General features: G+C 38.3%; 1 protein-coding gene across 6 annotated transcripts; it reads left to right on the top strand.

The window, feature by feature from the left end:
* The first annotated feature begins 7,522 nt into the window (after positions 1–7,522).
* On the top strand, positions 7,523–19,630 carry LOC105921055 (NACHT, LRR and PYD domains-containing protein 3). 6 transcript variants are annotated; one of them, XM_036146843.1, is made up of 11 exons: positions 7,523–8,112; positions 10,339–10,434; positions 11,610–11,711; positions 12,532–12,633; positions 14,698–14,802; positions 14,942–15,108; positions 15,313–17,101; positions 17,240–17,413; positions 17,588–17,746; positions 17,838–17,884; positions 19,026–19,630. In XM_036146843.1, exons 2-11 carry the CDS (start codon positions 10,355–10,357, stop codon positions 19,592–19,594), a joined length of 3,294 nt encoding a protein of 1,097 aa, XP_036002736.1. In that variant the 5' UTR covers positions 7,523–8,112; positions 10,339–10,354; the 3' UTR covers positions 19,595–19,630. The 6 variants fall into 6 exon arrangements, with proteins under 6 accessions (XP_036002736.1, XP_036002738.1, XP_036002737.1 ...); XM_036146845.1 differs by having other exon boundaries at positions 7,523–8,114; positions 10,353–10,434; XM_036146844.1 differs by having other exon boundaries at positions 7,523–8,114; positions 10,350–10,434.
* The last annotated feature ends 2,989 nt before the right edge of the window (positions 19,631–22,619 follow it).

Genomic DNA, 22,619 nt, shown 5'->3' with positions numbered 1-22,619 from the left:
TTTTCCATGTAAAATTAAAAGTGAATCATTACATTAATAAATACCACATGGTGAATATGTGGATGGAATTAAGTAGGGACAGTATTTTTGTCGACAAATAAACATTTCTATTGCATAATTTTAAACCTGCTGTGTATTTATTTCATAGACAAAACACAAACAAAAAGAACCACCTTTTTTATTCTTACATTAAATCAGACTAAGCACTTGTTTTATTTTTCTATTTTCTTTTTTTTTTCTTTACATTTGAGAATTTATTTACAAACTCAGAAGTTCACATAAATTAGACATAATACCTTAAAACATATATAAAATCCCATATATAAAATCTACACTGCTCTAGTAGGCACTACAGCAGTGTTACAATCGGCCTGCCAAAGTGAGTGGAGGGATAATTGGGGTCACCAGGAAGAAGGAAGCAGTGGCTCTTTGGGGAATCATCAAGCATAAAAAAGACCAGTATGTTGATTTCCTTGAGATGAGGGATAACCAGGAAAGGTAGTGGAGTGCCATTTGACCAGGCGGTCAAATGGCACTCCACTACCTTTCCTTGTGGTGTTCACAACAAATCCACCATTTATGTAGGAATCATAGAGGAGTGGGAACTTCTCCTTCAGTTGATAGCAGTCCTGCAAGAATAATGGTGTCCATCGACAGTAGTTTGTTCTCCCAAAAAAGAAGAACAATGAAGTTGCCCTCTCCATTGCACTGAGGTAGGGAATCCAGTCTCCAGAGCGCAGAGAATTGGTCAGATCCCTCAATATTGGGAACAGGTCAAAAACATATGTGTTCCAGTAATTAAAGGACTGGGACTGCAATGCCCGTTCCTTAAGGTAGACTTGAAAGGCTGCATTCACTGTGTCAGAAAGCTCCTTTTTGGTGTTCCATTCTTCATGTGTGGGCTCTTTGGACCGCCAGTTGACCTGCAGTACCTCTAGCTCTGTTTTCCTCTCAGGGTATTTGGAGAGGAATGCTTCCAAGATCATAGATGTGAGGACCTCGTGTATCATTGAATGGGCAGTGCGGGCCTGAGCATAGTGAGAACCGGAGATCACGGTCTTAATGACATCAGTACCGTAGCATTCTGTTTCAACTAGAACATAAAACATTCCAGAGGGTTCCAGGTATGTACCAAGACAGGCCAACACAATTTTCTCCATATGAAACCCACCTAGACCAAGGAATATATTGTTAAACTGGTCTGGTTTCATGAGTTGGATTTCCTTGGCAATACATACACACCTTCGTCAGCCCACAACCCACCATAGGTATCTCCCTTCTGTTTCAGCACATCCTGAAAGTTAATCATTGTGATGAAGATTGCATCAAATGTTGTTGCGGGATAAGGAAGGATGGGTGTAAGAATTTTGGTGGTAGGATGAAAGTTGGCATTCACAATTGCACTTCTCACAGCTGTAAATCCTGGGACACTGTCCCTCTCATGTGTAATTATTTTGGAGAAGCGATTGACCATCCACAGAAAATAGTCTGAATTTATTGACTTGGTGGACTCGGTTGCTTTGGCAGACCTGTCAGTTGTTGTGGGAGAGGGTTCTCTTGACATATCAAAGAATTCTGATGCTGCAACAGTGGAGCTCTTTGTGTTTGGAGTAGGTTCTGTGGCCATTGCAATGGGGCCTGTTGGCATGGGTGAGATATATGTTTGCCTGGAAGTGTGTATCACAGGTCCGACTGTGGGAGACTCTGTTGCTGAGGTAGAGAGTTCTGATTTTAGTTGATCAACAACTGTTGCTGGAGCTATCTGGTCCAATGTAGTAGAATTGGAGACAGTCTCTGATGCCTTATAGTCCGTGTGTATCTCCCCACGCTGTTTTACTGACCCCATCCTGATAATCTGTTGGCAAAGGACTTTAGACCTAAGCTTCACTGAGGTCCGGCTCTGATTGTCAACAGACCTTGCAGAGATCTCCACTGATGGTTTCTCTACATTGATTGGAACATTCTGGAAGATTACAAGGATGGTATCATGTGTGGAGCCTGTTCCTGCCAGGGTGCTTTCATTGCGGTCAAAGTTATCCATTGCCCCATTTAATGGGCTTGTTGCTTCTAGGACAGCAGGGAGAGGTACTCTGTTGTTACATCTATCCTCTTGACTGTGTTGTAGCTGACACATATTCCGTGATGGTTAAGAGCAGTCACCAGCTCTTTTGATCGTGTCAGACTGTGCACTCCTTGAGCCACCATTACATGAAAAGGTGTTGGTTCCTTGCCATCAGTTAGGATGTTATGCAGAATATGAAAGACTACATCAGTCTTCAGCTGAGAGGCTGTTTTCCCCTTAAACATATAGGAGAAAAACTCCTGCCATCTTTGTGGTCGGTTGTTAATGAATATGTCATTGGACAGTTGGAGGTCTTGCGGTTCACAGAAGCTCTTCTGTAGTCCAAAGCTGTATTCTTTTAACTCCTGCGCCAGCTCAGTTGCCACCTGTCTGATAGGTGAAACTCTCAGGGACTCTACCAAGACCTCTGGAGAGCTGTTGTTGGAAAATACCATCTGAGATGTTCGTTTGTCATTTGAGTATGTAAAGCAGACAGTGTCTCCATACCGCTCAATGATTAGCTGCTTTGCAGCTCAGTTTGACACTACTTGAGTTGAACCTTCATTGAGTCTGTCTTTGATGGAAGTCAGACTGTATGCTTTTTTGCTCAAATCAAGCCCAAGAGCTAAAAATCTAACTTTCAAGGAGTTGTCTTCAGCTGTTATTGAATCCTCCTTTTCAAGGTTCTTCAGTATGTCCTCAATTTTGGTATTGTACTTATTGAAATAGTCTTTACGACAACGGTCATGATATTGGATATCAGCCGCAAAGACATCATCTACCTCGCACATTACCACTGTTTGGGTATACACATGGTCCTTGAACAACATGGCCGCATTTAGTAGTTTCTGGGCCATTGGTTTATCACAGATTCTGAACAATTTGTGTATTTTCTGTTTAACTGTTTTGCAATCTGAACTACAAAAGACACATACATTTTCAGTTGCACTGGTCTTAAATCTCTCGCTTCGTCGCTCAGTTGGATCAATAATAGGTCTCTGCTGCGATGGTTCAGATTGTGCTAATGGTTTTGTTGTGCAATCAGCCTTAGCCATATCCCTTTGAAATGTTCTGTAGCAGGATTTGGTGTGGTATTTTATGGTATCTTGCTCTTGCACTGTCAGTTGAAGAACCCTAGCAGTTCGAGTGTCATTAATCTTTGTTTGTTTGGCAAGTGAAATAATAACACCCTTGCCAATTTCACCATTAGAGAGGTACTCAGATTTCCTCTTCTTCTGGCATAGGATGCACTCGTCAAGATTGATCGGTTAAGGTGTAGCACAAGCAACAGTGAGAGGTACCTCATCCTGAAAATAAACAATTATACTACTGTCAGGTTGCTCAAAAAAGCTAGATTTCATTTTTTCTACCATAAAACATTTCCTACTTCAAACAAAAGTTGCCTTAAGCATGGCATGTCACTTTCTATTTGTTTAACCACCATAATCCATAGATACTGTAAATTGAAATGAATTAATTAAAGCTTATCTTACCATGTTTCCTGCTGTATCCCGGTCAATGGAGTATTAGCTATGTGACACTGGATGGATTAGTCGTTCTTTCACTCTCTCCAGATCTTTTGATATTTTGTAAAATAAGGTTTCACATATGAGTAATTGGTATTTACCAACTTATCTATTATTTGGGAGGAATAACTTCATGAGATTAAAAAACTGTAACATGAAGAAACTGTAACTTCATCAACTTGTCTGAGACTATGTGATTACAAGTTGTGATGACATTTTCCCCATTTTGCAAAATAAAATAAAACACTAGCAGCTAGTTAGCTAACAAACTAAAGTTAGCTAACTACAATACAAAATTAAATATGAAACTGATACAAATTCATTATAATTATTTAAATACACAAAATTACAACTCGTATGATAATGACACGTAATAAGTGTACACAGTAACACAAAGAATAAAGAGTAGATTTCCTTACTTTTCTTGATCCATGTGCTCTGCTACTCAGGTCACTATGGCTGCCAAGTAAACTTTTGTTGGAAAAAAATTTGTGGTGATGACAGCAATGTTTAGAACAGATAGGAATAGCTTTTAAAGTTTAGGTTAATAAATATCTGGCAATTTTTGTTTGTTGCTAGTTGTAGGCTATGCAACTGGTTGACTGTTTTTTAGCCATTTTATTTAGATCAAATCAGAATGCTTACACTCTTCTATGACCTTACAATTACGACAGCGACTGTACTCCTCCGCAGCCGGGGATTGAACAATAACGGGATGGAAACACTGTCAGACATCATATTAAACTCTACACATTTATGATAGAGAACTAAAACAAAGTGAACAGAATTTTTATCCGGGTACTGGTATCATTTTAAAGTAAACTCAGATATAAATGTTTAAAATCTGTATTTTGCCGTCAGATGGTGTAATTTTGATAAATGTGTCCGATGGACTGAAGAAGGGAATGTTGACTTGGTTTTGTGTTCCCAGTGTTACTGGTGTCTTTCAGAAAGCTTTAACTTTGTGTCCCGACTCACAATAAAAACACCCAAATGAGCAGAACCTGGCAACCAGGAGTGTGCTTGTGTTCCTCCACAAAAAAACAAAACAATCCATCTGTGTCTACCATCCATGCATCTTCTCTCCAGGACATCCCTATATCCTCTTTTCTCGTGACAGTTCAGAACGTCATCTGCAAACATCATAATCCAGGACTCCAACGAGACCTTCTCCGTCAGCCTATTCATCATCAAACAGAACGAGGCTAAAAGTAGGAAACTTAATCGTCCGTTAAACCTGTACACAATGGAATAGTCTGTATACTATCTAGTTGGAAAAAAATATACATATTAAAACAGCATTTGAGAATCAATTTTTCTCAATAACCTTGGGAAGAAGGAACATTATGTTAGTATTTCCTTGTAAAAAAGGAAACAGTTAAAGGGGTGCAGATTTATATTACAGATTTTTGTGCTAGTAGAAGATTAAGGGCTCAGCCAACAGGCAATAACCCAAACAATGAGTGAAGAATCATTGTAAACCCCTGCAGTGTTCTTATAGATGGAGCAATCATAATTTCTTTGATGAACGCTTTGAGCCAATATCTAATGGTAACTCCATCCTCCACTTGAAGCAATCTATCACTCTTACACACCTCGCCACGCTCTTCCTGTCTTCTAACATGTTGCATATTTGTTAAGCAAATGTCAAACAAAAGAACTGAATCTACATTCAGCGGTTTAAAGTGAACCCAACCCTGCAAAGCCGATCATTCAGTTCAGGAATAAACCATACTGAACATCTGCTAAAAAAGTCCATCTGTCCTTCAGTCCTAGATGCAGTAGATGTTTTGTCTCTTTATATTTTTTCTCCTATAAAGAAACCATATGAAAAGGCTTTTTTTTTGACTCCATGAAGCTCTATTTAGAAAAAAAAACTGGTGTTTATTAAAACCTGTTGAATCCTAATGAACCTGGTCAAAAATGTCCTGTGAAGCATAAAGTCATAACATCTTTAAAAATGTTTGAGGGCTAGTTTTAAATAACAAAGCTCCTCTGGGTCCCTCTAGCGGCCAAAGAAGGAACAGCACTTTCACTATTAACAATCTTCTGGAATTAAAGGGAGAATATCTTCATTTACATTTTAACCAGGGTGAGTGGAAGATTGTTTGGCTACAAGTGGGTAATATATACCAATTTGTTTTGATTATTTACTGATAGTGTTGTTTAATAAAATGGGTTGCCAGTTAATCTGGGGAGACCCATAGAGACATGACAAACAAACCTGCAAACAGACACAAGTAGCTAAGGGCGATTTGCAGAGATTAATTAATTATGAATTGCTTAATTAGCAGTTGGGCATTGGAGAAGAAACACATTTAAAGCAGAAGGTTTGCAGGCCCACATTTGAACCCAGAACCTAAATTTTTCACCATGAAGCTCATCTACATAAAGATTAATGATTATTACAGAACATAGGAGGCAACTAACAGGAAAGGTGAAAGAAGTGTGATTAACGGACATTAACTGTGGTTTTAGCCATTTTTTATCTCACAATGACCCAACTTCACCTTTTCAGGAAGAGGGAGGGATTAGTTCAACCTTACTCTTCTTTTTTTAAACAACACATCTGTTATAAACCGCACAGTGAGAACCACAGAGAAGACCGTTAACGGTGTTGACAGAGACATAAATATTGTTTTCTGACTTTCAACGGCTGATATTTGAAGCATGTGGGAATATCTAAAGGCGTTGGCTTTGAAACGCTGATCAGAACATTACAGCAGATCATGATAACAAAAGGAAAGAGAATAACTTGTGTCTACACTGTAACGTTAAAGAAAGTTAAGAGCTATAGTAAATCAATATAATAACTATAATAATAAATTACACTTATATAGCTTTTTTTCAGACGCTCAAAGACCCTTTCCAAAACTACTTTTTAAAAAGACTGAAATATATGAAAAAGCATACTATGCAAAAGCAAGTTTAAATAAACTGAGAAAATGTAAACTATTCTGCATAGTTTACATTTTCAAATAAGACTTGTTTATACAAGGTCTGCTAATTAATATTTTAATTTTACTTTTTTATCAAGTAGAGCAGGGAATCCCAAAGTGTGGTACGTGGACCCCATGGGGTTGCGCCAGCTGCCACTGGGGGGTCCGCAAGATGAAAATGTAATAGCGGTCTAATAATTACACAATTACAGTGTTTTTGTCCCCCCACACAATAAAGACACGTATATAAACATTTCCTTTGTAAAAACTCAAATCAAAGACTGTAGCTTTAATAAATAAATAAAAAGGTACTCACATGAAAAATGTATTTATTTAGAAGAAGTCTAAATGCTCCATTTTAAGATAAATATCTATAAATTCTAAAATATAGAGGAAGTTATCTTCTTCTATGCTTTGTACTGTATGCTCACCTAGCTTGTGGCCTTTATTTCATTCATTCTCGCAAATACTAGTACTACTACTACTACTAATGATAATAATAACAACAACAACAAATTTGTTGTTATGATGTGTGTTCTGGTCATTTTAGCATGATTAAACATGCCGCCTTTAATATGGCTATAAAAAGGCTTGTTGTACTTTAATTCTTATGAAGGTGTGGGGGATGGGGGTGCGTCAACCCAATTAGGACATAGAAGGAGGTGCACGGCTAAAAAAGTTTGGCAACCGCTGCAGTAGAGGGTGAGAATTTAAACTACAGCATCACAATGTATCTACTTGTTTGCTATAATGTAATTATAATAAGCATATAGTTATATAATAAATGCGATGCTTTGAATAAAACAACTTTTCCCAGAACAAAAATTACAATTGAATGATTCCGGGTGTGTTCTCACACAAAAGCTCAGCTTTTAGACAGACATTTATTGTCCCACAGAGTAAGTGTAAGCACTATAAGCAATATAACCTACTGCACATAGGGGGAAGCATTAAAGAAGAAACAGCGCCCCCTACAGGTTTATCATGGCAGCAGAAGAAGCGAAACAAAGGAGCAAACACGCTGAGCAATTTTATTTATTTTTATTTAATTTAATCTGTTTTATTTTGGCCACAACTTATGAGGCTCATATTTTTCCATTTAATACTTTTAATTAAATGGAAAAATAATAAAATAATTTTATTAAATTGAAACCAAGCCACTAGTTTCGTTTGTTCATCCAAATCAAGTTATGAAACCTCGCAAAGGTCTTCATTTGGCATGCTGCAGAATTATTATTATTATTTATTTTTACAGTAAAACTGTGAATTATTTGGTACTTTAGATACTGCCTAAGTGAAAATTCGTGTTTTGCTGGTTATAGTTTTTCCGTTTCACATGAGCTTCTTCTATTTCAGCGTCCAGTGTTACATTTAATTTGACCGGAATCTCTCCTCTACAGCAGAACTTACATAATAAAGAAATAGAAAGAGAAAGCGGATCGATTGTGGTTGAGTCAGGTGACTTTAGACGGGGACTTTCCGCGGCAGCACCTTCTGTTTCCTGCGCCTCGTCCTTAATATGAAGCTGGACTCCTATTGACATTTGGACAGTTATTTGTCTGGAAACTTTCCCCTGCGCCCTGAAACGTGAGTATCTGCAACGCGTCTGCGACAGACAGCTGCACGCTGGTCTCGGTCAAGATGGCACTTTTCTCTGTTTTTCTCTGCTCTGGGTTTAAGCAGCAGACATCTTGTTTTTTTATTTAAACTACGCAGATGTTATAAGAGCAGTTTTATCAGCAGCTGCTGCCTCCCACTGAGCGGAAACGCATAAAACTTTCGCTTCTGGCTCGTATTCTAGACAATTGGGAAGTAAACAAAGCGTAACTGTGGAAAACAAAGTCGCAGTTATTAAATGTGCTTTTTACGCTTAACTGTCTACGCGGCGGATTATGTAACATACGCCAGTTCTTCCATGTTTATGCCGCATACCTCAGCGCACATATCTAATTACATAAACAATATTTATTGACATGCTGTTGAAGCTCACACACGCCCACTCGTGGTTGCCAGATCTGACTGAAGCCCACAACACAACACAACATCCGCCCAATTAAATAAATAAATAAACCTCTGTTGAACTCATGTTAAAACGTGTAAAACTATTACACACACACACACACACATACACATATAAAACACTGTTAGCTCACTACTGCACTGAAGCAAAGAACGAAACGTAGTACATACTGACAAAATGTGCAACCAGGCAACACATTTAAATTCCCTCTGGGATAAATAAAGTATATTTTTTAAATTAATTAAACTAAAATTGACCTACAGGCAAAGATCACGTTGTCATCAATCAATAGCCTCCCAACATGAGTTGTGAATACAACTTCATATAGCATTTATTTTTTCTCCTAACCCTTCTTTGTCACGCGTGATGATTAACCAGTGGATATCAATCACTGGTCGTGATGTCAGGTTTGACGTATTCTAGACATTTAAAAATACATGAACTAATAAAATTTGTGCAAGGAAAAAATTAAAATGTGCACGTTTTTACTTTTCTGCCACACAGTGATAATATTTGGATATAAATTACATATGAATAGTTAAATAAAAAAAAATAAAAAATAAAAAAAAACGCCAAATGGTGTGAAAAGCAGCTCAAAATTTAACAACCAGACCAAAGCGATATATTCTTTTCCTGCCCATCGTGTTTAAAAGAAAACTTAATGGACGGATATCCGCCCAATCTGGCAACGCGCTATATCCTAACTTTCTCACTCCTGACGGCTCAAACCCAACGTAACGCCCTCCCACCTCCATAAAACCAGCCCTTATCTCGGCATCTCTCTTTAACTATTATAAATATTAACAGAGCACGCCATAAACTGCGCTAAAACAGACAAAAGAAAAAAAGGAAGACAGGTGAGACCTCCCTCCTCTGACTGCACGTCACTGAAAGGCGCCACCACCGAAATAAACACGTTTAGAAGGCAGTCGATAAACTACACAGAGGTAAGATCACTTTATTCCTATGGAGCGTGTGTGACTGACTAGATTGTTGTTGCAGATTATTTTTTAGCTGATCAACCTAAAAAGGTTTTCATGCTGTGGTGTGAAATATTTCACTCTGCATGACAGAGAGAGAGAGGGAGAGAGAGATAGAGAGATAAAGTTCAAGGTTGCTTAATGAAAACAAAGTCAGCGCATTATTGCATTCATCTTGCGAAACCAGTATGCAGGGCCCTTTCTAGCTTTGTAAGCGAGACGCACCGTGCCATAAAGATTACTGATACTGGAATCAGGCAGGAGCTTGTGATACGGTGACCCCTTCCAGAGCTGTTTATGTATGTAGGGGCAAAGCCAAAGCTTAAAGCCACTGGAGTGTGTTTAAACAGGAATCCTATGGTAGACACACATTTTTCGAGGGTGTGATGGTAAACAGGAAGTGTCCAGATGCTGTTCTTGCAGTTAAAAGACGATTTATTCTCACTTTAGCTTTCTTATAAAACGAAAGATAATACAAAGCGGCCAGCTGTGTCAAAGCGGTCAAAACTGATTTGCCTTTTCTGGTGCAACACACACCCATACACACATCATTTCCCGTCTTATATTGACTTTACACATATTGGCTTCTACAATGTCATTACACATGATAAACAGAAATCAACATATGAGATTTAGGCTTTGTTATTAAATTATTGTTGAGCCCTATGTTGGACTACAAAACTGTCTTTAATGCCCGCATCATATTTACAGCTTTAGTGGCTGAAATGCTAAAACAAAAGGCAGTTGGTACATTGTCTAACGGTATAGAAAGAAATAGCCTTTTATAGACATTTATATAGTTTTTCCTTTTACTTGCTGCAGCAGAAATGGCGGAAAAGAAGAAGAGGAGGATGTCATCTTCAGTGCCTGATGAACCAACAAGCTCCTTCATTGAGCTGCCAGACAGGTGACTATAACGGAAACAAAGATTATTATAAAATAAATACATTTTGTAAAGCATTTACTGAACATGGTGTGTTTGCGCATTGTTTGTTGCTCGCATTATCCATCAGCAGGACTAAAGTGGCTTAACGTAAAAATAGAAAAATAAATTTACAGAGGACTAAACAGAGATTGAAGACAACAAGACAACCAACATCCAAAGAAAACCTCATGCTAATGACCAAGATCACATTCAGAGTTCAGTAGATTAGATTTGAGATGGAAGACAATATTTTAGGAAAAGAGAAACGACTGACTGCTTTTAAACATTTCTGTCTTCCAACCAAGGTTATGTTGAGTTTTTATCCTGACCCTATTATCTCATAATTGTCACGCCTATTTAATAGATTTAGTCTGATGTGCTTTTTGGCCACATCAACAGGGGGACTGTTACAGATTACGAGATTACAGAGACTAGGCAGTTACCATGGAAACAACAGATAAACAACAGACACTGGAGACATAGAGTTGGACTGATATCATACTGTGCAGACCCTGAATGGTTGTACACATTTGGTCCCACTGAATGTCTGTGGAAGGAATGAACGGGACTCTCTCTGGCATTTGGAACCCATCTTGCATTGTTTCTGTGTTAGAGTCCAGTATTGAAGCTGAAACATCCCTCTGCCTTTTAGATTAAATATTTTAAAATATAGTTTTAAGAAAGTATTTTTATTACTACAGAAGTCTACAATACAAACACCACATTATTCAGCAAAATAACCTGGGTTGACCGCAACGAGGTCAATTCTTTAGTTTTGGGTTTCCAATATTTTGTCTATGAAGAGTGATCGATCCAAGGGAGAGCCACTTTACTTTGGTCCAGGAAAGACTCAAAGGGACACTAGAGACACCTCAGAGTCTCTTTGCACTGCCCACTTTGGTTGCCTTTTTCAAAATTTGACTGGGGGCAGGGATACTTTTTTTATTTACATTGGGGTAAGTTACACATTAATGTGTTATTTTAGATTCAGGGACAAGGCCATGCCTCAACCACACCTCTCGTTACTTAGTAAACCTCCTTAAAATAGCTTTGCAAAATATTTCTCAAAATAACCATGCAATGTCTTTAATTTAACTTCTTAATTTGTAGACAAATATCTAAAAAGATAATCTGGGTAAAGACCGTTGCATTTGTAGTTCACAGAGGGAGACTGGTCTTTCTGATCCGAGCGTCATGTCTATGAAGAGTGATCGATCCAAGGGAGAGCCAATTTACTTTGGTCCAGGAAAGACTGAAAGGTAAATTAGAATGTTGCGATCATAACTATAAAAGTTATGAAAATCTTAATAAGAGGAGCCTGTATCAGTGTTCATTTCTACTTAGTCGAAATGCACACTTTGATTAAGCATTTTGGTCGGTGTATTGGTATTTCTGCCATTTTTGGGGCTGTCAGTTTTAAATATGATTTTTCTGAACCTCCCAAGAAGCTAAATTCCTGTTAACTGAAATCCTAATTAATTGAACAGAATGCATTCAATTTACAAAGGTATTTAAAGTTAACGCTTCAGTCATTGCTTCATGGAGAAGCTGCCATGATTCACAGGTGTTTGTGTTTTGGTTCTCTTTATGAATTTTTTGTTTCATTTTCAGCACTTTCCATATATAGTTTATTTCTCTGCATATATTATTGCTATTTTGGTTTTACCTTATAGGTTAATCACTTTTTGCTTGTCTTCTGTCTCTTATTTCTTGTGTTTTTACCGATATACATCTTCTTTCGCTAGTTTCTGTGTTTTTTCCATTTCATGTAGCAGGTCCATTTGTGTCTTGTAGGGAGTCAGTACTCAGGGTCTCTTGGCACTGCCCACTTTAGTTGGCTTTTTCAAAATTTGACTGGGGGCATGGATGTTTCTTTATTTACATCAGGGTAAGTTACACATTATTGTGTTATTACAGCTTCAGGGACAGGGCCACACCTCTAGTTACTTGGTGAACCTCATTGAGATGGCTCTGCAAAATATTTCTCAAAATAAAGCACGTAATATCTTTAATGTAACTTCTTAATTTGTAGGCAAATATCTAAAAAGATAATCAAAGTAAAAACTGTTGCATGTGTAGATCACAGAGGGAGACTGGTCTTCCTGATCCGAGTGTCGTGTCTATGAAGAGTGATCGTTCCAAGGGGGAACCAATTTACTTTGGTCGAGGAAAGACTCAAAGGTAAACAACAATTTTGTTGTCAAAGCTATTTTTGTGCAATTATACACTGTTTAAAGTTATTTAATGTTTAATAAAAAAACTCTGTCTGTTAGGTATTGTCCGGTGAATATCATTAGGACAATCGTTAAAAGGGATGATTCGAGCACTGGCATTCTTTTAACAGCAAACTCTGCACACATGTAGATTAAGGAGTGACAATTTCTCTCTTTAAATTCAAAAATTTAATAACAGAAATAAAATGAACATCCAGAGAATATCACTATGTAATGCTGTTTATCTGAATTACCACTGTATTTCAATCAACAAATCCTTTCTACGAGGCTAGTAAAACTTAACTAGAACTACTAAGCAATAATTCAGTGAATCCTGGTTTACTGCAGATGTGACTTAAAGGAATGGAGTTACATTAACTTAACTAATTTAGGACAACATTGGCATGTGTTTCAACTCATTCACAATGCAAATCCTGAGTTAAACAAAACATAACTTGATGAAATAACATTTTATCTGAGTTAAAGAACCAAAGTTCATCTTAAATAACGTGGAATGAGCTTAAATTAGCTCAACTAATCCAGAACAACATTTGCTATGTGTTTCAGCCCAATTATAATGCAAATCCTGAGATAAACAAAACATTATTTGACAAAATAACATTAAAAAAAGGATTTTCTCAGTAAGAATCTGTAAACTTTTGGAAAGCTTGATTTTACTAATGCGATTCTACCTCCGGGAGGCTAGGGGTCGCTGTAGCGATTGGTTGCTAAAATCGGTTACTTCTAAAGTTAAACAAAAACGCCTTTGAATCGACATTAATATTCCATATCAATGCAGTAATATGCCGTCGTAGCACAATCGAATGATGGAGGAGTGAAATGACCTATGTTGAATCGGGAGATTTAGCTATGTCCGGAAGTTACCAGAGGCTAAATAGCATTGCTGCTAGCGGACCTTCGGCGCTAACTTTAAAAGCTCCGGCTTTAATTTAGTCATAATGAGTACACAGGATTTACCTGACTCCGCCAGATAGATTTGCTCCGCATATCCATCTGGAAACCTTCCGTTAAAGTAATTTTGGGAAGGGGCGAAAATACTGGTTAGCTGATTGGCCTTTGTTGGTGATAGACGGGCCAAATAAACCAATCAGATTCGTCGTCGCTCTGTTACGAGCGACGACGAAAACACAACCACAAGCCAAGCTACTCTTGCTGCTGCAGGTAAAGGCTCGTTAGCTCAGCAGAGAAATACTCTGTAATTCCGATAAAACTTGCTCGATAGCCGCGCTAACGCTAGTTTCATCGGCTGAAGCCGCCATGTTCTTTAGACTGAACTGTCGCTCCTCGTTGCGTCACACCTCAACCCGCCTCAAAGCCAACACTGATTGGAGGTTCGTTTGGTGAACGGCTCCAAATTTTCTTTAACGGAGGGTAGCCAGACTGATCTGCGAGTGAAACCTTGAAAGCTCGCGAGATCAGGATGGTCTCACGAGGCTAACACAGGATAGGACAAAGATCAATATTCCATCAGTGTATAAGACTCTTGTTACCATTCACCGTTTCTTAAGTCCTAGAACAATAAGAAAGGGTTAAAGCAGAATAAGCCATGTTAGAAATTATTTTCGACCTTATCATACACTGGGGCATGATAAGTTCCGCGGTTGCTTTTGGATTTGGATTTTAATGAAAACATGAGCGCTTCTAGCTGTTGTTTTCCAAAAAAGCTTTAGTTTCTCACGAGATGACTGAATGGGCAGGTCAAAAGGACAGCATTCGACTTCCTGCAGATAATTATGAATGTATGAATCCTGATTATCTGGGTTGAAATGTTCTATGTCTCAAGCAAGGGACTCAAGTTGGTGAATACGGATACCGTGATTATAAGGCTGACCTGGACCACGTGGGAAATCAAGATGGTTATGTTCATGAATGCAGATACACTTGTAAACTGGAGCCAGAGCTCTGATTTGTCTCCTCACAAAGAAGACATCTAACTTACTTGTGAGCTTGAAGCAGAGGCTTAAACCTCTATGTAAAACTGTCATCTGAGTGGAAACTGTTACTTGTGTAGTTCACAGTTAAGTGAGACCGATCTTCCTACTCCGAGCGTTGTGTCTATGAAGAGTGATCGATCCAAGGGAGAGCCACTTTACTTTGATCCTGGAAAAACTGAAAGGTAAACTAAATCTGGTTGTCATAGCTAAAAAGTAAACCACCTATTAAGAAGAAGAACCTGTATTAGGGCTAGCAGCTTTCATTCTTTCTAGAAGGTCACCGTAGAAGAATAAGATGCTGTTTTGTTTATCATCTTTTAGCCAACCAAGCCGTTGTGCTGTGTGTAAAGAGCCTCTGAGGGATCTGGTCCAGTTCACTTGTGGACACTGGTCATGCAGAGGTTGTGCAGAGCTGGACCAGGACCAGTCAGCTTTAGCCCTGAACAGGAGTTGTCCAAAGTGTGGGAAGAGACGCAAAAAAGAACATGGTAACATTTTAAAATATGTTTTATTCTACTTCTTATATAACCTAATCTAATGTCTGCAGTTTGATAATTCTTCCAGTAGTGCTGTTATTGATCATTCATTAGTTTGTGAAACATTATTTAAGCATGTGGAGGGTTAATGTCAAAGCCTGTTGGAGCTATTAACATCTGACATGAAACTTCATAAGTCTACTTTGGCTTTTACAGATGAAGACAACATTTTAAAAGTGAAGAAGAACCTTCAAAAACAAATGCAAAAGAAATTCTCTTTGGCCTCTGAAGGTAATGGCGACCAGACTTCACTGAAAAACATCTACACCACTCTCTACATTACCACTGGAGAGGGTGAAGGAGTTTCAAAGGAATATGCGGTTAGACACCTTAGCGGGAGATTAAAAAAGCAGTCATCAGTTGATTCCTCAGTGAACCTCAATGATATATTTAAACGATTGCCTGGCCAAGAGAAACCCAACAGGACAGTCCTGACGAAGGGAGTTGCGGGCATCGGAAAATCATTTGCTGTTCAGAAGTTCATCCTTGACTGGGCTCAGGAGGAAACAAACCAAGAGGTCGACTTTGTTTTCAGTCTTGCTTTCCGAGAACTGAATCTGATTATGAAAGAGAAAAGCCTCCATGAGCTCCTGAGTGAGTTTCATCCAGCACTCCGACCTCTCCAAGATCCCCTGGATTACACCAAAACAAAGATAATAATGATCCTTGATGGTCTGGATGAAAGCAGACTCCAGTTGAACTTTGAGAACACGAAGACCGTGTCGTCCCTGAAGGATGTAACATCTGTAGGTGGCTTACTTGTTAACCTGATCATGGGCAACCTACTGCCTGATGCAAACATCTGGATAACTTCCCGTCCAGCAGCAGCCAGTCAGATCCCTGCAAAACACGTCGACATGGTGACAGAGATAAGAGGGTTCACCGATTCTCAGAAAGTGGAATATTTCCAAAGGAGATTTAGTGCTGATTCTGACCTCGCTGCCAGAATAACATCTCATATCCAGTCCTCACAAAGTCTGGACATGATGTGTCAGATACCCATCTTCTGTTGGATCTGTGCTGTCTTATTCCATGAAGTCTTCAGCGCAGCTGAGGAGTCCAAAGTCCCTCAGACTATGACTGAGATGATGGCACATTTTGTTTTTGCTCAAACAAAACGCAGAAGCAGAAAATTTGACACGAAGAGTGAGACTCACAGAGAGAAGCTTCTAAAAACACACAAAGAGTTTCTTCTGAAACTCGGGAAGCTTGCGTTTATCCAACTCCTAGAAAACAATCTCATCTTTTATGAGGACGACCTGAGAGGCTGTGGCATTGATACTGAAGAAGCTTCTACCTACTCTGGTTTTTGCAACACAATTCTTAGAGAAGAAGAAATCTTCCACCAGAGAAAAATCTTCTTCTTTGTGCATCTGACCCTCCAAGAGTTCTTTGCAGCTCTGTTCGTCTATGAATGTTTTGTTACCAAGAAAGCCAAAGAGCTGGAGAACTTCCTGACATCCTTGGAGGATAAAGAATATGCTTTACTTGACCTTGTAAAGATGACTGTTGACAAAGTGTTGGAAAAGAAATATGGTCACTTAGATTTTTTCTTGCGATTCCTGCTCGGCCTGATGGTTGAACCCAACCGAAGAATCATTCAGGGCATGTTGACGTCTGTGGACCCAAATGACGATACTCACAAGAAGGTCTTAACTTACCTGAGATCCATCCGAAGAAAGAACCTGTCTCCAGACGACTGCATCAACGTCTTCCAGACCATGGTTGAGATGAGAGATAACAAAGTCAAGGACGAGATTCAACAGTATCTTAAACTGGACAATCGTTCAACCAAGGAGCTAACTCCGCTCCACTGCTCTGCCCTGGCCTACATGCTGCAGGTGTCCAGGAATGATCTCGAGGAGCTGGATTTAAAGAGTTTCAACACAACAGATGAAGGCAGGAGAAGGCTCATACCAGCAGTGAGGAGCAGTAAAAAGGCTGTGTGAGTTTCCTTTTCCTATTTGCAGTAAAATAGATTTATCTGTATTAGGATGTATTTTGGATCTGTAGCATTGTCCAGGCTTTAAATTATTTATATGTCTAAGCAAAAGCAAGTCATATTCTTATAAATTTCCTGCAGGTTAAATGACTGCAAAGTGACTACAGAGTGGATTCAACACCTTTCCTTTGGCTTAAAGTTCCCATTTTCCCCACTACAATCTCTGGATCTGAGTAACAATGATCTGATGGATTCAGGTGTGAAGATGCTCTGTGACGGACTGTCGAGTCCATGCTGCAAACTAAAAATACTGAGGTACTTCTAGACATCTATAAAGAGCCTATTCTCCTATTGTTGCATAGTGGTAAAACTATAAGTTTAAAATAAATGTAGGCTGTAATTGTCATTTGCATTTATTTTAAACTTTGCTGATGATAAGGTCCTGTGACGATGGATTTAACCGTTGCGTCAACCTCTGGATTTTCTCAGGTTATCTGGCTGTCTGGTCACACAGACAGGCTGTGAATATCTGGTCTCAGCTCTAAAGTCCAACCCGTCCCACCTGGTTGAACTAGACCTGAGCTACAACCATCCAGGAGAAACAGGAATTAAGATGATTTCTGAGCAATGTCAGCTCAAAGAATTCAAGTAATTACAATACTCACACTTTACATTCCAGTATATGACACTAACCCGAAAGGACTATGTAGTTATAACAAACTTTGATCTCTCTTTTAAGTTTTAAACATAATGGAAGCCATCGGATGAAACCAGGATTGAAAAAGTGTAAGTATTTTCGTCTTTTGTTTGGTTTCTTATTTCTTTTCTGGAGAGTACACAACACCAAGGTCAAACTGACTTACAGCTGCTAGACTAGAAACATAAAAAACAAGACTAAAAATAGCCAAAAAAATCTTGCAGGCATTAGGTTTTTAATATGATTTTTGTATTTAGGAAAGTTCACATTGTTTAAAAGAGATAGATGCCTATCAGTTGATCTATTATTTGGGTCTTAATATTGGGTAGATGATTGGTCCCAATTGGGAGCCTTGTGGAGCTCATACTGTACACTCCTACTGTACTTTGATAGACATATTTTGGTTGGTGCACCAATTTTCCGCTTTGGTAAATAAGACTTCATTAAATTCAATTAAATGGTTAAGAAATTAAATGACAGTTTTGATAGGGGCAACCTTCAGCAGAACCTGGTTCAGTGTGAGCATTTGCAATGACCAGTTGGGGGTTTGAGAAGAGAGAGCAGACACAAAAAGGTAGCACAGAAACACTGATGCAGGAGTACTTTCTATGTTAAAGAAAAATAAAAAGTTAATGAAGGTACAAGCTCCTTTAGTGGCTCCTTTAGTGGCTTCATCTAGGAGAGAAGCTAAGTAGCTAGGCGCTGAGTTAGTTTTTAAATCTAGATGATGAAAGAGAGAAGATAAAAGCTCAGCCATGAGTTATCTCTGGTAGAGAGACAGTAGTCACCACGGTAAGACAGAGCCAAGTGTGTAATCTGTAGAGGGACAACACAAAGCTGTTGGCAGCAATAGCTCTACATGGGTTTACTGTCCTCAGCTAAGCTAAGTGTGGTGTCTGGACATGCAAAGTTGTTTGTGTTAAATCCTCAGTAGAATTAAATAACGTTTAGATTGTAAATTGATCTTCATAGATGCTCTTCATCCAACATTCAAAAATATGGATTGTTGTTTATCTCTAAAACCTTCCAGCTTTTACTCCAGCAAAAAATGGTTCTACACACCGTTCTTTTGTAAAAGAAATCCATTGTACTTTGACTTCACAATTATGCTGTCCTTGGTGGTTTTTCTCCTTAAGAGGTTTGTGGATATAGTCGTAGAGGTTTAAACATGTTTGCATTACTCTGGGTATTTACCAAGCTGAATAGGAAGGTTTCTTGTGTTTTTTCCAGATGCCTGCACACTCACTCTGGACTCCAACACTGCACACAAGAAGCTGCTTCTCTCCGACGGGAACAAAAAAGTGACCTGGGTGGAGAACGAGCAGCCTTATCCTGATCACACGGAAAGGTTTGATCACCATTCACAGGTCCTGTGTGAACAGGGCCTGCAAGAGCGCTGTTACTTTGAGATAGAGCTAGTGGAGCCCTGCAGCGTTGGCTTAACATACAAAAGCATTGGGAGGAAAGGAGACACAGCAGACTGCAAGCTAGGGAGAAACGAGAAGTCCTGGTGTAAGGTTTGCTCAGAGAGTGGTTGCTACATACAACACAACAATCAGAGTATTTTTGTGTCTTCTCTGCGCTGCTCTCATGTTGGAGTGTATCTGGATTGGGAAGCTGGCAGCATATCTTTCTACAAAGCTTTTCAAGACAGCCTCACCCATCTCCACACCTACAGAGGTCTGAAGTTCAGCGAGGCTCTCTATCCTGCTGTTGAACTTCTTCCTCATTCTTCTGCTCTGTTTTGTAAGCCAGAATACCCCGTAGAGAGTGCACAGCACAAACAGAAACAGGTGTGAGGATTTATGTATGTGTATATATATATATATATATATATATATATATATATATATATATATATATATATATATATATATATATATATATATGTCAGAGGTTAAAGTTCTCCGTCGCTGCGACGGATTTCCGTGATTTGGAAAATGAGCGCAAAATGTTCCGTTTAGACTTTTTATTCAAGGTTTTAAACTGAAGCTGCTCTCAACCAATGAAACCTGGCAGAACCGAGACATTAGCCAATCAGAAAGAGAGTAGGGTGGGTCTTTGCAAAGCGGACATCTGCCAGTGTGAGGTTTATCGTGTTCAATAATTTTAACTGTTGGAAGAGAATCTCAAACTGGCCACAGATGGCATGAATGAAAGTAGTGGTGGTCAAAGGTTTTCTGTGGATGTATGCAAACCAGCCAGTTGAAAGTTCAGTGGAATTAACAGCTGACAACAATTTCCCTCGGTAAGTGTGTCTGTCGCTGCTCTTGCAGTTAATGAATGAGTTAGTTCCACCTGTGGCCATGTCACCTTTCAGCGTTTATTCACTGGCTTCCAGTAATTTAGCTGATAAACCAACCAGGAATCTCCCCATGATTCGCTGTTATGTTTTATTTAAAACTCAAAGAGTAAAGTGGTAGCTCACGCTAATTTACCATGACGCATTTTTCGTTTTTTTTTTTTTTTTTTTTTTTTTTTTTTTGAAGAAGAAGAAGGGTCGAATGTGAAACAATGTCCCACATTTGAGTGGGTCCGATTCGGAAAAAGTAAAAAAAATAAAAATAAAACTCGAGTGCGAGGAGTGCAGGGTCCATCCTGGACAGGTTTCCAACCACAGCACTAAAATCTAAAATATAACCGTTTTATTAAACTTGGAAAACTGATTATTGTAATGTGCGATCTGTGTAAAATTAAAGGAAGAACTTGATGCTGCAAACATAAAAGTTAACCAGGTGATGTTATGGATGTGGAACGTGAAGGAGATTATGGAGAGGGCTGTCCAGGATGACGCCAAGGCTCTGAAGCTGGAAGGTGGGAGAGATACAGGAATTTAACCACATTTGGTTAAAGTTGACTTTTCACAATAAGCAAGTGAGGTAAATAATGTGGCATGATGTCCACGGCCCGGGAATATATGGGCTGACAATTATTTTTTTTTTGCAAAAAACATTTTTGCTTTAACCCCTGAGACACACATATATATATATATATATATATATATATATATATATATATATATATATATATATATATATATATATATATATATATATATATATATATGTGTGTGTGTGTGTGTGTATACAGGGAATTGTTGTTTAAATCCTGCTAATTTGGCCTCAGTCTCAAGCAAAGTAAATTACATACAATAGATAAAGAAACAACTCCTCCAACTGTAATAGTGAAAAGTAAAAACTCACCTCTCCACACACCTGGTAACTGTAGTTATTCCTTTGAGTATTATTCGTGTACACATCAGCAACTGGACTTTATTTGCCTTGTTAGTGTTCATAAACATTTCTATTAGCTTTGATGCTGCCTGTGTGATTTTTTTTACTCCTGTTTGTACCTGATGTTAGATTCAAGATGCCTCCTCTCTATGTTGATTAGGACTGCACAATTCAGATTTATTATTACTGTTATATCATGTATCGCGAGAAACTGTCTAGACTACAAGTGTTAGCTAATTATAGGTATCATGCGTTCCAGCTTTCTATGTCTGCAATATGCTTGGTGACGCTTGTTTAATGCAGCACGGAACGTTTTACAAGGTTAAGAGGCAGCAGGGTGGTTAAGCAACTGCAGCTTATTGACCAGAAAGTTGTACCATCGCCAATGCAGCATATACCAGCCAGAAGTAGCTTTGTAAAAACCTGCTTGTTTTTGATATACTACTCATTTTCTGGGGTCTATGTTTGCTAAGAACCCAAAACAGAAAGACATTAACACTTTTTTTTAATAGCAGGTAATATGACATGCCATGTTTTTCTAATATTGTGCAGCTCTGATGTTGGCCTCATTGTAAAAAATCCTAAATGCATCTGCCTGCTTTTTTTAACAAGGTTATCTTTATTTATTAATTTTTATACTTGCTTTTTCAAAAATTGCAGACCCGTAAGCGACTGTTCTCTACATCAGCAGCTTTTGGCATAACTAAAACCTCCACCAGATCTTTTTATATATAAACACAAATACAATAAAATAAAGAATTGCCTCCTTCTTATCACCTGAACCATTTAACAGTATGTAATAAACTGTTACTGCATAGACTTGCTTGGTTTGCTTATATTGGCTTAAGAAATAAGTGTGATTTCCATGAACAATATGTTTTATAATGCTTGTCTCTTTAAGGTTGATTTTGGATTTGTTGATGTTGAGTTTTGTTTGCTATTGGGCAGAGGTGTCGAAAGTATTCACATTTATCACTCAAGTATAGATACTAGGGTTTAAAAATGTTTCTGTAGAAGCTCAAACATTTTACTCAAGTAAAAGTAACAGTTTTAAAACTACTGTAAGTATTAAAGTAAAAGTAATTTAAGTTAAAAATACCGCTAAGGACAAAAGTTTAGACGTCCCACATCACAAATGCATCTTTCAAAACGCCATTATTACTATGATTGTATTGTATGGTGTTAATGAAAAAAATAGGGTTTGCTGTTTCACACACATATATGTCCATATAAAACAAACCTTTTAGTGAAATGCAAATATATTAAAGGTCAATATAGGTGTAATGCTGAGCATCAATACAAGTTTCACGGAGCAGAAAATCTGTCTGGTTGACTATTATTGGTGCAAAAAGTTACATTTCAGAGACATTTATCAATAACCTTTTACTTGTTATTATTGGAATGTCAATGAAAATCCAAGATTAGCTAAAGTAACTGATGAAGTAGGATAAAACTAGACATGTAAATGAGTGCATTACCCTTTTATAACAGTTAGCCTTGTATGGTTGTCTGTATACGGTAGACAGTGTTGTCGAAATTAATTATTAATCCTTGCAGTTAATCACAAACTAAAAAAGGAAAATAATAATCC

The sequence above is a fragment of the Fundulus heteroclitus genome, chromosome 14 (genome assembly GCF_011125445.2).
Source record: "Fundulus heteroclitus isolate FHET01 chromosome 14, MU-UCD_Fhet_4.1, whole genome shotgun sequence".
NCBI lineage: Eukaryota > Metazoa > Chordata > Actinopteri > Cyprinodontiformes > Fundulidae > Fundulus > Fundulus heteroclitus.
Note: the sequence above shows the minus strand (reverse complement) of the source record. Positions and strands in the feature narration are given on the sequence as shown.